This window comes from Cyclopterus lumpus, chromosome 14 (assembly GCF_009769545.1).
Source record: "Cyclopterus lumpus isolate fCycLum1 chromosome 14, fCycLum1.pri, whole genome shotgun sequence".
In the NCBI taxonomy this organism is placed as follows: domain Eukaryota; kingdom Metazoa; phylum Chordata; class Actinopteri; order Perciformes; family Cyclopteridae; genus Cyclopterus; species Cyclopterus lumpus.
The window spans coordinates 6,857,554-6,872,563 of NC_046979.1; the positions used below are offsets into that span (position 1 = coordinate 6,857,554).

The 15,010-nt window shown below is 42.1% G+C and overlaps 1 protein-coding gene across 1 annotated transcript in view; it reads right to left on the reverse strand.

Annotated features, from left to right (window-relative positions):
• The window catches only part of LOC117742753 (polypeptide N-acetylgalactosaminyltransferase 10-like), a 56,686-nt gene that overhangs the window by 7,493 nt on the left and 34,183 nt on the right, over positions 1-15,010 (reverse strand). The window contains exons 5-8 of the mRNA XM_034550373.1: positions 10,048-10,233; positions 8,516-8,699; positions 4,858-4,975; positions 400-507 (exon numbers count right to left, since the gene is read on the reverse strand). Of these exons, the coding sequence (XP_034406264.1) occupies positions 400-507; positions 4,858-4,975; positions 8,516-8,699; positions 10,048-10,233 (596 nt within the window). The remainder of the gene's footprint in view (positions 1-399; positions 508-4,857; positions 4,976-8,515; positions 8,700-10,047; positions 10,234-15,010) is intronic.

A 15,010-nucleotide genomic window follows, 5' to 3' on the forward strand; every position in this document is an offset into this window, starting at 1 on the left:
GCATGCCTGCCTGTCTACATGTCTGCCTGTCTGTCTACATGTCTGCCTGTCTGTCTACATGCATGCCTGTCTGTTTACATGTCTGCCTGTCTGTTTACATGCCTGCCTGTCTTTCTACATGCCTGCCTGTCTGTCTGTCCACATGCCTGTTTAACATCTAGTGTACCCTGTGGGTTATGCTACCTGGAGTGGATCAGCCTGTCAACAGCCAACCCTGATCCATTTTGCTTTGATTAGCCCTGCAATCCTACTTAAACTATAATGTACTCCATTGTTGTGTTGTGTCTCAGATGTAAAAGAGGTGATGCGACCCCTGCATCAGACTTTTATGGTACACAGAAAGTCTGATCTGCTGAATTGTATGTTCTTATGAACTGTGGGCACAGTGTGAAGAATTACCTTCGCCAAGCTGATCCCACCGGGGACCTTGTAGGGGACGTACTTCCTATAGATGTGTCCTACCCTGGAGCAAGGAATGTCCTCCATTCGACCACCACACATCCACACCTACAGAGACACACAGAAAGAGAGGAATCTCTTTCATCAGACAGATCTCGATTGTGTATAGAAGCTTTGTCCATACCTAAGTTTCAAAGACAGAAAGTTGTGGAAAGGTAGGAGGAAGGTGAAGGAAGGAGACGATCAAGGAGATGAGCAGGAGAGTGATGGCTAAGAATAAAGGAGGCATGAAGTACAGTGATTCTAACAGGCTTATAAATCCTGGGAGACCAAGAGGAGAGAGGAGGGTATTCGGAGGGAGGGCAATAAAGATGAAATTGCAGGATAACGGAGGAAGAAGAGAAGACGCCAAAACTAAATTATAAATGTGATGGTGACCTGAAATCACCTGAGCAGCAGGTTCAGATTAGAGAAAGACTCATTGGTGCAGTATGCGATGACAATGTTTAAAATTAGCTGATACGGGGGAAACAATGGCGGTTGCAAAAACTGTTGCCTGCAAAGGCTTTCCAGGTAAAGAAGGCGTGCTGTTTCTTTGAAATATTGAAATCATACAATGAGATTTCCACATGCACCTTGAAAAAAAAAACCTTTCTTTAGTGTTATTTTATCTCTTTTATTTTCCTTTCCCTTGTCTGTCTCCCATAACCGACACATCCAGCAGCGGCTCCCGCATTTTAATCCTCCAACTATAATGAAGACAACAGCCATGATTTCTCTGTCTTGGCTTGCAACGTTGAAAATAAACCTTGAGAAATAAAGGGAGGCAATGAAGAGAGGATCACGATGAAAGGGAGACTTAGCGACAGCAGGGACGATGGAAAAAGGGTTTTGTTTTAACGACAATAGCAAAATGAAAAGTAGGGAATTGAAAAGCTGGATTTAAAACATGAAAACAAACAAGCTAAGTACGAGCGTGTAGGGCGCCCAAATTGTTTCTGCAGAGTAAAGTCCTTTAATATGTTAAGATGTATGCTATTTGAAGGCTAGAGGCGGGTTGAAACTACTGGGAGTTCAAGAACATGGACAGGAATAATGGAACATGAAATATACATATTTTACATATGATTTCAAGGTGTTACGCTCGTTCAGAGAGGGTGTAAAGGCAGTCGTCAAACTCCTGTCCAGTGCATTTATAGCTGAGAACAGATGGCCTCGCCCACTGTGTTCCTGCTGTACATTTAAAAAGATTAACCTGACGGCAGAGCAAAACTCATATGAAAAAGATGTGCATTTAAAAATGTGGCCTAATCTAATCGGATGGCAGCCTTAGGTATAAAAATGATATGGGGTAAAGAAATATACAGTATATCATTTTAATATGCGCATCTTATTCATCATATTTCTTTGTTTATTGTTATCCCATTGGACACTTTTATTAGTATTATTTCTAATACACGTATTATTGTTACTCTCTTTATTCGTATGTTGTTGTAATTTCTGAGCAATTTCTGGTACAACAATGTCCTTCCGGAATAATGAATCTCGAAATAAAAAATGAGAAACTATCCAGGCCTGTACATAATAAAGCTTCATTCATAACATTGACAATCCAAATCAACATTTGAAACACAGTTTCTGAGCAGCAAATAAAGATCAGTCTACACCAATGTTATTAGTAGTGTAATACTAATAACATGTTCAACCTATAAAACACGCTTTCTAACTCAAACTGTAATTTCATTGTTTCTAACTTGGATTGAGTTTGAATTACCACCTGGGAATGATTTTAAACCCAAACTGACATTGAACCATACCGATATAACAGGAGTCCTCATTGCCCCGTGTGGACATCGTTGTCACTGCAGCCCGACCAGTCTCTCTCTCTGGTCTAATAAAGTTCAACTACCAGTGAACCAGATCAGTTGATCGACAGAACAACATAATTCACTCCGACCGCATGAATAAAACATATTGCCGCAAGACAAAAATCCAGCATTGACTAAAAGTGCAACTAAAACTTGCGTTGTCTCTGTTGGTGTCTTTGGATAAATAAAACATAAGTTCAGTATATACTGCATGTCAGTGGCTCTTGTTTTACGTTTCCTTCCACTGCATGAATAATGATGACCTAACCAAGGCTGGCAGTAATAAATGAAAAGTCAGAAGAAAAAGAAGAAGACAAAACTGTCTAGTACCGGCTGCCACACCAATCTGAATGACTGACTCTATATGCTGTTTTAGATAACAGATGCTTTACATTGTTTTGTGTGTGTTTGCCTGGTTTGACATCTGGTCCAGATGGCAATAACGACAGTCGGTCATTAACTTGATGCAAACATATTTCATGTCATGAATAATTAAGTTGATGTTTTCTTTGGCAAGCAAGGACTGTTTTTTAGTGGTGTTGATTTTTGGGATCAAGCCCCAAAAAGCTGGTGCATTATATTATGATTGTATATGTGGAAGTGTATGTAAGTAGCCTACTACCCATCCAAAATCCATATTGCTAAAAAAATAAATAAAAATCTATGATTTGTAGGTTTTCCTCTGCCAACTGTTTGCCAGTTAGCTTACATTTTACACAGCATACCTACTTTGTGTGTAATTATTTCCGCCACCAGAGCAGCTGCCTCTGAGAAATGTTAGCATAACTGAAACTCCAATCTACCGGGAGCGGTATTAAAAAAAATCCAACCTCAGTTATGTGCCTGGCTCCATCTTCTTGTTTGGCATGTGAGGTCATGTTGCCTCTGTGCACCGTGTGCCTGTGTGTGTTGAGATTATTTCCCTGTGTGAGTTGGAAATGCTTGATATTCCCATGCTTGTGTGACCAAGATGAAGCTTTAGATTAACTGTACCAGTGAATGAAGTGATTGTGTTCCACATGAGAGCTGGGCCGGGCAGTCTTTGGGAGCAGCAGTGTGGTTGTAAGGATTAGTATGAGAGCCTGCTACTCAGGAGATGGGCTGTCCGCTCCGTATCAGCTAATGGGGATCTTATTAAAAAAGGATACCAAATTGAATATCTGTGGGCACAAAGTAGGGTAAGAGGCACAGCTAGGAATGGTATGATAATCTTGGCCAAAATAATAACCTTGGTTTGAGGATATTATCTCAGTAATTACTTAAATATGATGAAAAGCTTCATAACAGTATTAAAATGTAAGAGCTTTTCACATAAGGCTCAGCCCTGGGTCACGGATGCTGTTAGTTGAGGCCTATCGTTCCAGCTTTAAATGAAGGAAATCCTCACCTTTTGCTCAAGCGCAGAGTTATCCTTTACATTGGAATTATAATCCTGCGTCAAGGTGCACAGTGGTCAAACTGTAGGTGCATCAGGTTTGGGGAATTTAGACTCAGATTTCCAATGTTGAAACCGCCACCGGCCTCACACAAGAGGCTGTGTAGTTACATTCTATACCTCCAAGAAATTGTGTCGCTGAAAAGAAGAGTCCTAAATTCTTCAGATAACTCAATGATGTCTGGACTAGAAACATCCACCACTGGCATCTGAACATGTACAGCGAAAGGACAAATGCAAAATATGTCAATGTTACGGTTACAAGCGTCTGTTTAAATATAATTCATATGAATGTCCACTGCTTTGGCAACGGTTTGGTTGGGGTATGGCCCAAAAACAAATTGGTGAAAAGTTAGGAAAAGATTGTTATCATGATTAAAAAGAACTGGTAGGAAACAGGAAATGAAACAGATATCATGTACCAATAGGCTCTCTTGTACCAATAAGAATATAAATGTTTATGATGGACATTGGGGAATGTTCTTCTCTCCTGCACCCCAAAACATGAATGTCAGAGGTCAGCAACATAACACGCTCCAATGAGCACGCTTTAAGTTGGAGTGGGATGTCATGGAAACACTGCCAATCTTATAAATGCGTGGACAAATCTCTGCTTTCTTTACTCGTCTTCAGCATAACCAAAAAGTGATGTTAAGTGCTTTTTAGCAGTTTTTCAACACATATTGTTCTTCTTTTAGTTGTGCTATTGATTTAGTTTGATAGAGAAAACATGATTACAAAAGGGGAGGTGAAAAGAATAAAATGTGGAAAAAAGAGCGGCCACGGATCAATTCTACTGAATTTGAGGGGGAACATTATAAATAGAGGGGGGCTCTCAAAGACACAAGGTTTTGAAGCAAATTAAGTCCAAAGTGAACTGAAGCTTTCATCAAATATGTGACAGAAAACAAAACAAAAGAGGGTGATGGCATTCATTTCCAAAAAGACATGTTTCATTAAAATGACGTGTATGACCCTGATGGCAGAAAGGGATGCAGTGTAAATTCCCCAAATATCATCTGTCAATGTGCACAATAAATGTGCATTCAATTAGCCAGTGGTTTATGAACATTAAAGACAATTATTTCACCATCCCGTCCACAAAACGAGGAACACTGTCTTTAACTGGAATTCACATCATCATTTTTTTTTTACCTTGAAGGAGATCTCGTACTGTTCTCCTCCCCAGATCTCCAGACCGGTGTCGTATCCTCCCAGCTCCCAGAACCACTTCCTGTCTACAGCAAAAAGTCCACCTGCCATCACCGGTGACCTGCGGGACACACAACACACAACACACACTCACGACTTGCCGTACATTTTGTACTAACAGCTGCAGCCAAAAACCACAACATTTGAATGCAGAGCGGCAGATCCTTGAACTCAGCACTTCTTTTGAGTCAAAGGAACAAAATGGGCAGAGAAAGAGAGGAGAATATCAGAAAGCATCACTTCTAACAACTGAAATATCAAGATGTCTACAAGTGGAACTTCTCAAGAGAAACAAAATAGAGGCAGACATGAGCGGATGCATATTGATTTGTAATGCACTTTAAAAACTTTTTCCCTTAATGCTAGAAGGAAGTCTTTGCTGGAATATCTGCCGGCTGCACGGAAACCAGAATTACAGCCTCTCACCTCCAGACGCTTATCTGTCATCAGACTGACAGCTGATGAATAAACCAAAACTGCATGGATAATTATTGTGACATCAAAAGGGATTATTTTGCTGAAAGTTATGTCTAACAATCAGTTAAAAAGAAAATGTCTAGAAAAGTCTTGTTGTGTTCAAAATCAAAATCAAATAAATGTTGTGGTCTTTTGTTTGAACATATGAATATAAATGGGCGGGGAGCTATGGATGTTTTCCAGATGACAATGAAACATGATATCCAATATCTTCTCCTCCAATGTGCAGGTTTCACCGTAACTAGATTCCATATCCCATCATGTACCGAATTTAAACTGAAAGCCGACAGCAAACAAAACCAGCAGCAAGAAAAGGGTCAAAAATGAATTGGCAGAGATTTTTCAAATCACTGTGGCAGAAAAATCTATTCCTGTGAGATTAATAAGTTCAATATGTTATCAATATGTTCACCTGAAGCTGCATGAGCAATATAATGGCGAAGCGCTGAGAGCTTGAAACCAACTGAACCTACGGATGGCTGGCACAACAGCAGATTGTGCTGCAGGTGTTTGTTTGAGTGTTTGTTTGGTGTTTTTTTTTTGGTATCTCTGCACGCGTGCGTGTTCTTCACTGTGACCCCGGCTCTCAGTTGGAATCCACTGTAACCGCTCGAAATCCAAGCTGACTGCAGCTGCCGTCCGAGAGCGAGAAAGCAACGCGGCGAGACGAGTCGTGGCCCGACGAGTCGCGGCCCGACCAGTCAGAGTTCATGTTATTTCCGGTGGCACTATTTCTCAGCAGATAATGAAGATGCGCTGAAGAGTGCGGAACCAATTAACCCGCTGCAGAGCACCGTGGCTTCTGTCTGCCGTGACAAGCTCTGCACTGCCGAGTGCGAGGCTTGTTAGCCGCGTGGCATTGCCGCTGCACAGCACTTGATTGTAGCGGCAGCACACCTGAGGCAGACAAATTGGGGCGGCAGGTGCAGAAACACGGCTATATTTGATTTCTCGTTAGGAATCCCCGACACCGCGTGCCTTCCTTTAAGCCAATTCATGTCATGATGTTAACAATCACCTTCATCCACCCCCACAAATACCTCATCTTTGGTGCAGACCTATCACAATGCGTGCTTGCAGATACACAGGGTTGTCATAGTTAGACGCTTTTCATCACGGAGGAGGCAGGCAGCCAGCAGGTGTTCTGCTCTCGCCAAAGTCGTCCCCGAGGAGGATCAATTAAATGGCAAACGGGGCGGCTACTGTACTGTCAGCAGTGAGAAACACTCCGGGGCTTCCCACGCCTCATGAGCTGTGAGCACAGACACGAGTCCCGTGGTGATAACAGACAGGTTTCAGCAGTTGTTCTTCTCCAAGGGTGAAAAGGATGAAACAAATCTACTCGCGGCGATAACTGAACAAACACCTCTTTACTTCCCTCTGACATCTTTTTACATATCTGTGTCACTCGGGCCAAACCGCCTTGTTCTATTTCATAGATGTAAAGACTATTGGTGAGAATAGTCGTGCCTGCTATTTGTTGGATTTAAGTTTGTTTGCTGCGTAATTTCTCCAATTACATTCAATGACAATAATGTCCTTTATTCAATATTGCCATGTTTACAGGCATTTTCCAAAATCATTATAAATATTGTGGGGAAATTATTCGATGTCTTTTGGAAAATCGCTTTCCACCAAATATTGTTCCCATTCAGCCGCAGGGAAAGTAATGAGTTTAAACAATGATCGAACGATACGGCCCGGGTCTCAGGGGGTGTTCCAATTTATTCTGAAGGTGCAGGATGGGGTATAGCAGTTACGCATTTTAATCAAATACCATTGACTATATTGAACACAATGTCCACATACTTTGGGCAAGCAACAAGTTATAAGTAAAATAATTGAATTCGAGGAAAATTAACTTTGTATTAATACTAATTTAAGTGTGTGGACAGTGAGCCTGATTCCCACTGGCTGAAAGAAAGTAGTATGAAACTGTTTGATTTTTTTATGAAACTGTTTGATTTTGCCTGGAATAATAAACCATCACTCTAAAAATTGGTCTTAATCTATATTAGTATAGATTTGAGCACAAAGGGACCAGTTTGAATCATTGCAGGGGAATGGACTTAATTACCGCTGAGACACAGTGAAGCAAAGGAGTAGATGAAGCAAACAGCTTTAGAAACTCCAGCTTTTGTGTGTTGATTAAGAAAGCTGATATTGCAGTTACAAAAAAGGACACATTGGGCAGCTATAATTACTATAATTATTATATTATTCTCCATTGTGCATGGAGAAAATCGAATTCACACTCAACTGATGATACTTTGTTTTTTAGAGTAAGCGTGCCCCCCCCCCCCCAGAGGCAATAAGGGGCAGAACGCCACATGGATTTAATTAGCTGTCTGCAGCAAAGCAACGGTCTGATGTTGATAATAAAGTGACCCAAGTCTAGGATGTAGCTTATCCAATATTGATGTGAAAAAAATAGATTCACGAATGGGCATTTGGCACCTGTTCGCCTGTGTTCCTCGTGTGAAGGGATGTGGTACAACAGTGTGGCTGTGAGTAGGATAACCACGGAGCACAATGTTTAATTCATGTGTTGACAGTGTCTGCAGTGCACCAGTAAAGTGGCTGCTCAGGGGGTGTTTGACTTCCACTGTACTGCCTTGTTGTACGAACACATGGATCCCCCCCCTCCTGCTCGGCCAGTAGAACAGTCAAACAAAAGAAAATGAGAAAATGAAAGACTGGCTTTCAGCCGGTGCACAGCGCCTATAAATCAAAAACATCTAATCTAAATGAGGTGGGGTATTACTTGACAACTTCCTCTATACAGTTTATCATATAAGTGCTCTCGATGTCAATCGGCACGCAGTACATTGAATTCTTGAGGAAAGCGGAGAGTCTGAAAAATGTATTTAAATTGATTGATTTAAATAAATGTGGTCAAGGTTTAACAGCAGAACTATATGCAAAAATCAGCATTTCAAAATCTGTACCGACTGAGAGTGATGATGCCCACAGGGCAGCAATGTTTACCTGACTTTTGAGTAGATAAGTGCCGAGTAGTCCAAGGATGGATGATGTATGAAACATCCCATAATCAGGAGTAAAGGTTGTTCCAGGAGTATGAAAACAAAGACACCATGGTGTTTTAGAGTGTGCTGTCACTCACTCGAAGGACTCGCTGGGGTCGTCGCTCTGCAGCTCCGGAGGGATGGGGATCCGTTTGTAGTACATTTCCCAGTCGAACGCCCCTCGCATGGCGTCCCCCGCCTGCGTGTCGTAGCCAAAGTTGTCGTGGTCGATGACGTCGATCATCGGACACACGATGGTCTTCCTGTTCTGGGCGATTCGATCTGAGAGACACAGACGCAGGCGGACGGTTCAGTCCAAAAGAAGTTGTTCCACCACTTTTCAGTGAAGCAAACCAGAAACAAGGTCTTGGTGTTTAGAGCTGTGTTTACGTGTCTGTCTGTGTTTGAGTATTGTGGGTCCTTCATCCACAGTGGTAAAGGAGGAAGCCAGAGAAGAAATAATGTGTGTGTTGTTCGTTTGTGCAATGCTCCTTTTTACCACTGAGCTCTCGACGCGTCAGATGCACATCGATGGCCACTGGAAAAGGGTCTCCAGGGTGTTGACTCAGTCAAGAAATAATATATATAATTTGGAAAAGTACAGCTTTAAATCTATTTGAATCATTTATTTCATCAAGTCCCATTTCTAAGCTCATCTGTGACAACGTGTCAACTTTTTAAGAAGGTAACTCGTGAGTGAGGGTTTTGACTGGATGAAATTTGGATTAAGTGCAGTACTTTAGGTGAGTGGTCCTGTAACGTGGTTTTGTTTTTCTCACCTCATAATTATAAACCATTACCAACTAGTATACGGTTGCCACACACGGTGCACGTAAAAGGAAATTGTACTCGTCATTTTGTCACAGCCTCCTTTACCCTCTCCCTCCATTATCCAATGTCTGTAAACGAGCACAAACGGCCGCCTGTTTACGTCACACACTGGCAGACACGCATTCCTTTCCTCGAGTATTGTAGTAACAGCGTGACACGGAGGTGGCGCGGGTCATAACGTTTGTTGTTAAAAAGGTTTGATGTGGGACGGCGCCGTGCTGGGAAACGGAGCCAAACATGCGTCATTAATGTAAAAAAGAAAAAGAAAAAAGGTAATTGAGAAAGAGAGTGTTTGTGAGCAGGTCCATCAAGCAGAAGAGGAAGCGTTTAGTCTCACAGTGGGGGTGGTGTGTGTGAGTGAGTGTGTGTGTGTATGTGTGTTGGTTACTTCAATCTGCGGCGGGGACCTTAAAATTGGACATTATTCTTAAAGAGAGGACACATACGAAGAGGAAAGCGTTTGGAAAAGTGAGGACATTTTTGCAAGAGATTTTAAAAGACAATTGACATTTTTTGAAAGAAGAAATTTAATTGCGTGGCAAATGACTAATGATAATTAAAGCTTTCTAAGATATTGACATTTGTTGGGAAAAAGAGAGGACATTTAGGGGCCTGGTAGCAGAGAAGGAGGTGAACCACATCCATGATGTTTCATCCATTTACAGGAAAATACCTTTGTGACAACAGGTGGAGGAGATTCTTTTGCGGTTTTTGTGAGGCATGGATAAGCTTTACATTGTTACATAGCTTGACAGGAAATGTACATGCGTGTTTCAGTGCGTCCTTTCGTGTTCCTCACCCAGCAGCGGAGGCAGCCAGTTGACGTTGGCCTCGCAGTGGGAGTCCAGGAAGGTGATGACCTCTCCTTTGGCCGAGGCGGCGCCCAGCAGGCGAGTCCTGATCAGCCCCTCCCTCTTCTTGGTCCTCAGGATGCGGACCTTTGGCATCCGCTTCATGTACTCCTCCAGTGCCACCTTCAGGTGCTCTGCACAGAGGGGAGGGGAGGAAGGAGGGGGATACAGGAAGAGGGTGGGATCATCACCAGTGTCATGTTTGGTAGATGTAGAGATATATGTATGTATATACGGTATATATCATTTTTTTCAGTCTCTTTCCTGCAATTCATTAAACAATTTTCATCTATTTTTTTGACAGTGGCTTGGCGTTAATGGGCCAATAAGTGCCACTTCCACAGTTTTTGACTGATTCATTCTCTTGTTTTCGGTGATTTCCCAATTGTTGTTATAGGGATGTTGTATTCACTGCATATATGTTCATGTGCGGTGGTTACTGCAGTTCCCTGTGGTAGACTGGCAACTTGTCCAGGGTGTACCTTGGTTCTTGCCCACTGCATGCTGACAGTTGGGAGAGGCTCCAGCCCTCTGCAACAAGATGGATGTATACCGCAGTAAAAGTGAAGGACAGATTCAGGATACTGCATGCCCCAGACTGCATGGGATTAGCATAAAGTGAGCATGGCTGTAAAGAAAAGCCCTGTAAATAGCCCAATATAAGCAAAGTAGCTATTTCTATTTTACATGCATTTACATCAAATGAAACTTTGCGGCAGTTAGCAGAGGGTTGTGCCCCCTGTGGAAGTGGCACTTATTGACCCATTAACACCAAGCCACTGCCAAAAAAATAGATGAAAATTGTTTAAAGAATTGCAGGAAAGAGACTGACACAAATGATTATTCTCCAAACCCCACAGAGCCATGACTTCCTGTGTATCCTTCCTGATTTCTTCCCCCTTTGTTTTTCTCTGTTTCACCTTTCTGACTTAACCCACTATACGAATACAGCTCTAGTTTTTGTCTCAGAGAAACATAAAGCATCTTCAGAGACGAGGGAGGATCTACAAGGGCAAAAGGGAGGATGTGAGATGAATCATTCCTTCTCTTGTCCATATTTCTCTGCTTTACCTCAGTTAAGAAGTGATGATGTAAGCCTTTCTTTTCCCATGTATTGACACTGCGCTTGTCTCAGTTGTTCAATTGTCTTTTTTTCTTCTCTGGTTGGGCTGTGGCACCGATACTGCATGCCGGTTCAGTGTTGGACACAAAAACAAGGCCTCAAAAACAGCAATCAGTTCTGCAAATAACCAACTCTAACCTTGAGTGTTTATGATGCAGTTTTCACTATTTTCTATGGCAACTCCATCAAAAAACGAATCCCACATCTAAGCCCTCCATTGCCAATTGTCTGATATGTGAGCCCTGTCTCTCCCTCACATATTTCCACTGAGTCCTGTGAAGGTCAACCATCTTTATTTTCCATTGCCGTGTTTCTTTGTGTTGCACAGCAGCTGACCTACACGCTGTAAAGTGTGACATTGAAACGTGGGTGGGGGGGGGGCACGGAAAGGTCGGCACCAAACTGTGTGGAAAAGGCGAGCCTTCCTTCCCGTGTGCAATAAATCAACCTATTAAAAACTGACCATTACGAGCCTGACTCCGGCTCTTTGTTAACGCTCACCCTACACACGGGCGACGCTTACATCATCCGGCTAATGGCAAGAAGCGAGGCAGACTTAATCAACGGGAATTCACCCCGCGTGTGAAGAGAGCTTGTACGGAGAGGTGAGCGAAAGAGATCAGAGCATTTAATTATGATTGGTTTAATTTTCGCTGAATAAATTGGAATACCGCTCACAATGTTTACCAAAAGCAAGGAGGCAATTAATCACGCTAATGAGAGCGAGCTGATGTCGGCAAACACATTAGTCTTTATTAGAACGTGAAGCGGAGGAGATTGGGGGGTTGAGGCGTCGTGGATGTCGAGGTCATTTCCCAGCGTGGATCAGAGGGATGAATCGCTCATCACACACCAGGTCAGTGATAAAACGTCAAGCTAAATGTATTCAGACTCCACCTTAACTCCCAGCATCCCATCCATCCCCCTCGTGGACGGTGCGTTCGCGGCCTTCTTTCATCTGCTCACACGGGAATTACTCGAACCGGTTCGCGGATGAAAGGCAAGGCAGTTTGTCAAATTGTCTGTGTTCCTTCTAAAGAATGTCATTGATAAAATGTGATTTTAGCTTATGCATGTCACGTGAACTGAAATCACGCCAGCTGACGCCACACTTGTGTTTTCCAGTTGCAAAAGAAAAATTCATTTTAAAACTCACGACTCAACGTTAATGTCATTCAGGGTCATCTGTAGGCATCGCTACAACAACGCGACCCTTTTGGAAAAAGCAAGTCCTCTTACCTAAAAGAAAAACAGTGGTTGAAAGCTCCAAAGGTGTCATAGTCAGCTGTTCATAGGTTGAAAGAAAACTTGATTCTTTACCAACCGTTGTCTTTCATGCTTTGACGTTACAAATAGGTTCTTTTTTACAGTTAGTTGGTCTTGTACATGGACAACAAAAGGCTCCACAATGGTTTAAACCAGACTGAAATTGAAAAGGGCAGACAGACAAAGATTTCTCGGAGCAACAGTTGCATAATAATAGAATAAATCACCAGTCATTGAGAAAAGAAACTGGAAGCTAAGCATAAAAAACGTGGAGAATGAAATATGAACACGTTGCTGTTTCAGTGTCAAGTGCACATTTATGCCTATAACAATATGGAATATTAACAGGTGTGTTGCTTTAGAAAAGCCCTTTTTTCCTAATGTCCCAATAGAAATAGAATGTCTTGCACTATTGAACTAAACATACGATTGACTGACAAATCACAGTTTAAACCCCTTCAGAGTGCCCAAAGAAAAATGGCTACCCAACACATGTAAAGCCCAAATTGAAGTACCGTTGTGGTTTAATAATAATGGTTATTATTTTCTAGAAATTATTTTTTTGCATATTCTGTTCTTCCATGCTGTACTACTACGTTTTCTGTATATATATTTTTGAATTGTGATATCTGTAAGTACATTTCAAAATAATCCTTTACATGGGCGAATGTATGAAACGCTTTCAACGTTATGAATTAAGGTCAACACACCATCAAATGAGTGTCCACATATTTCCAACACAAAAAAATACATCCTCCAAAATGCTTTAAAAAAAAAAATGTTAATGGCTCCAACGTGGCCCACTGAGTTCTGTGTTTTGTTTCCAGGGTGGTGGATTAATCCCATGATGCGTTGGCACACCACCAAAGACTGGAGCCGCTCGTTTATTCCCTCAGCAAAATATTCCAATGCCCTTGTGAACTCCATCCCACTCTGTCAACTCCTGCAGCAGCTTGCATTCATTCTTCGTTAAAAAAAAGGCTTTTCAGGGGAAGTGACTGAGCGTGTTGCGAGTCAGTGTTTGCTGCTTTGTGAGCAACAGGAAACGCGGGGAGGGTCAGGGAAGGACATGACGAACCAATAATGACAAGCGTTAGCATTCTTGTACATCAATCTCAATTTTTATATTGTTCATTCCTTCACCACATGCAGCCCAGTAGCATTGCATCACTGCGAATGTTGCATTTGATCAGTGTCACATCGTCTTGTCATGACCAAGACCCTGAGATACTCAAGCTCCCCTTGCGGCAAAAACAACCCAGTCTGTCCTCGAGGTTACTGGTTGATGAAGACAGTAGAATCCCATCATCTGATTAAATAGGACACCTTTTTGACATTAATATCCAGAAATATGTAGACTTTTCTCACATTAAAAACTGCCAATAGGTTTAAAATTTAAAAAAAGAAAACCAACAACGGAACCAACAGGAGACAAGAGACACGTTCAAGGGCACAACCTGGGACACTATGGTGGTGCACAATGAGACATGTCATGTTTTGTGGTTCATCAGATCGAAATTAAACCTCTGTTTCAACGTGAAAATGCTGTCATTATGGATTATATATTGCAAAGGAGAGGAACTGAGAAACCCGGGTTGAGGAAAAAAGAAACGCTAAATATTAAAATATGTCTTGATGCATGTGAACGTCTAAACTAAGCAGTTGGTTGGGAAGATGGAAAAAGGAAACAAAAGTAGATTTGGGTCTGATTTGGAGGATCCAGTTCTGTTTGAAAAGGCGTTTGCGGCCACAACCTCGACATATTCAACATCACACTTACGGCAGAGGGAGGGTGTCTCCTGCGGGCTTTAAACTCCATAGAGCTGCAGGCCCTGACGGCCTGTGAAGGCAGTCGGTCAGATTGTGTTCTCCACCTTTCAAAAAGGTTTCCACTGAGCTCTCCTGTTGTGTGATGAACACCAGTTGTGCCACCTGGATAGTGTGTCTTTTAGCACGTCTATTACAGAGTTTTACTGAGACGAAAGTGCAGACCAGTAGGGAGAATTAAATCCCTATTTTTTGCAGGTTTTCTAAATATAATCTCCTTCTAAAACTGCACAACAAATATTTATATATATGTATGTGGTGGACTTGGATAAAAGCACTTAAGATGCCCCCGAGAATGTATGGCCTTTGCTTCTCCAGTGTGTGTTTACTGTCGAAGCTCAGGATGCGTGATCTGTCTCTGACTTCTCTCTTTGATGCTGTGCTTTCAGGGGATGAAGCTGAGAAAATATCCACGGGTTACTTTTGGAAAATAAGGTAATGCCGATGCATAAATGGACACCGCTGCATGTTTTAGGTTGTATCTCTCTCTCTCTCTCTCTCTTTTCCTTCTCTCCTTTTGGTGCTCTCCATCCTCCATACCTACTTTTGTCTTTAGGAGAGGAGCACCTGAGAGGAGTGAATCATCAGGGAGAAGGAGGCGGAGGAGGTCTTTGTGTGTGAAAAGGCCGGTCTTTGAGTTTTTGATTAAATTTCTTAATTTTTCCCCAACATGGGTTAGACTGTTTTTGTTATTA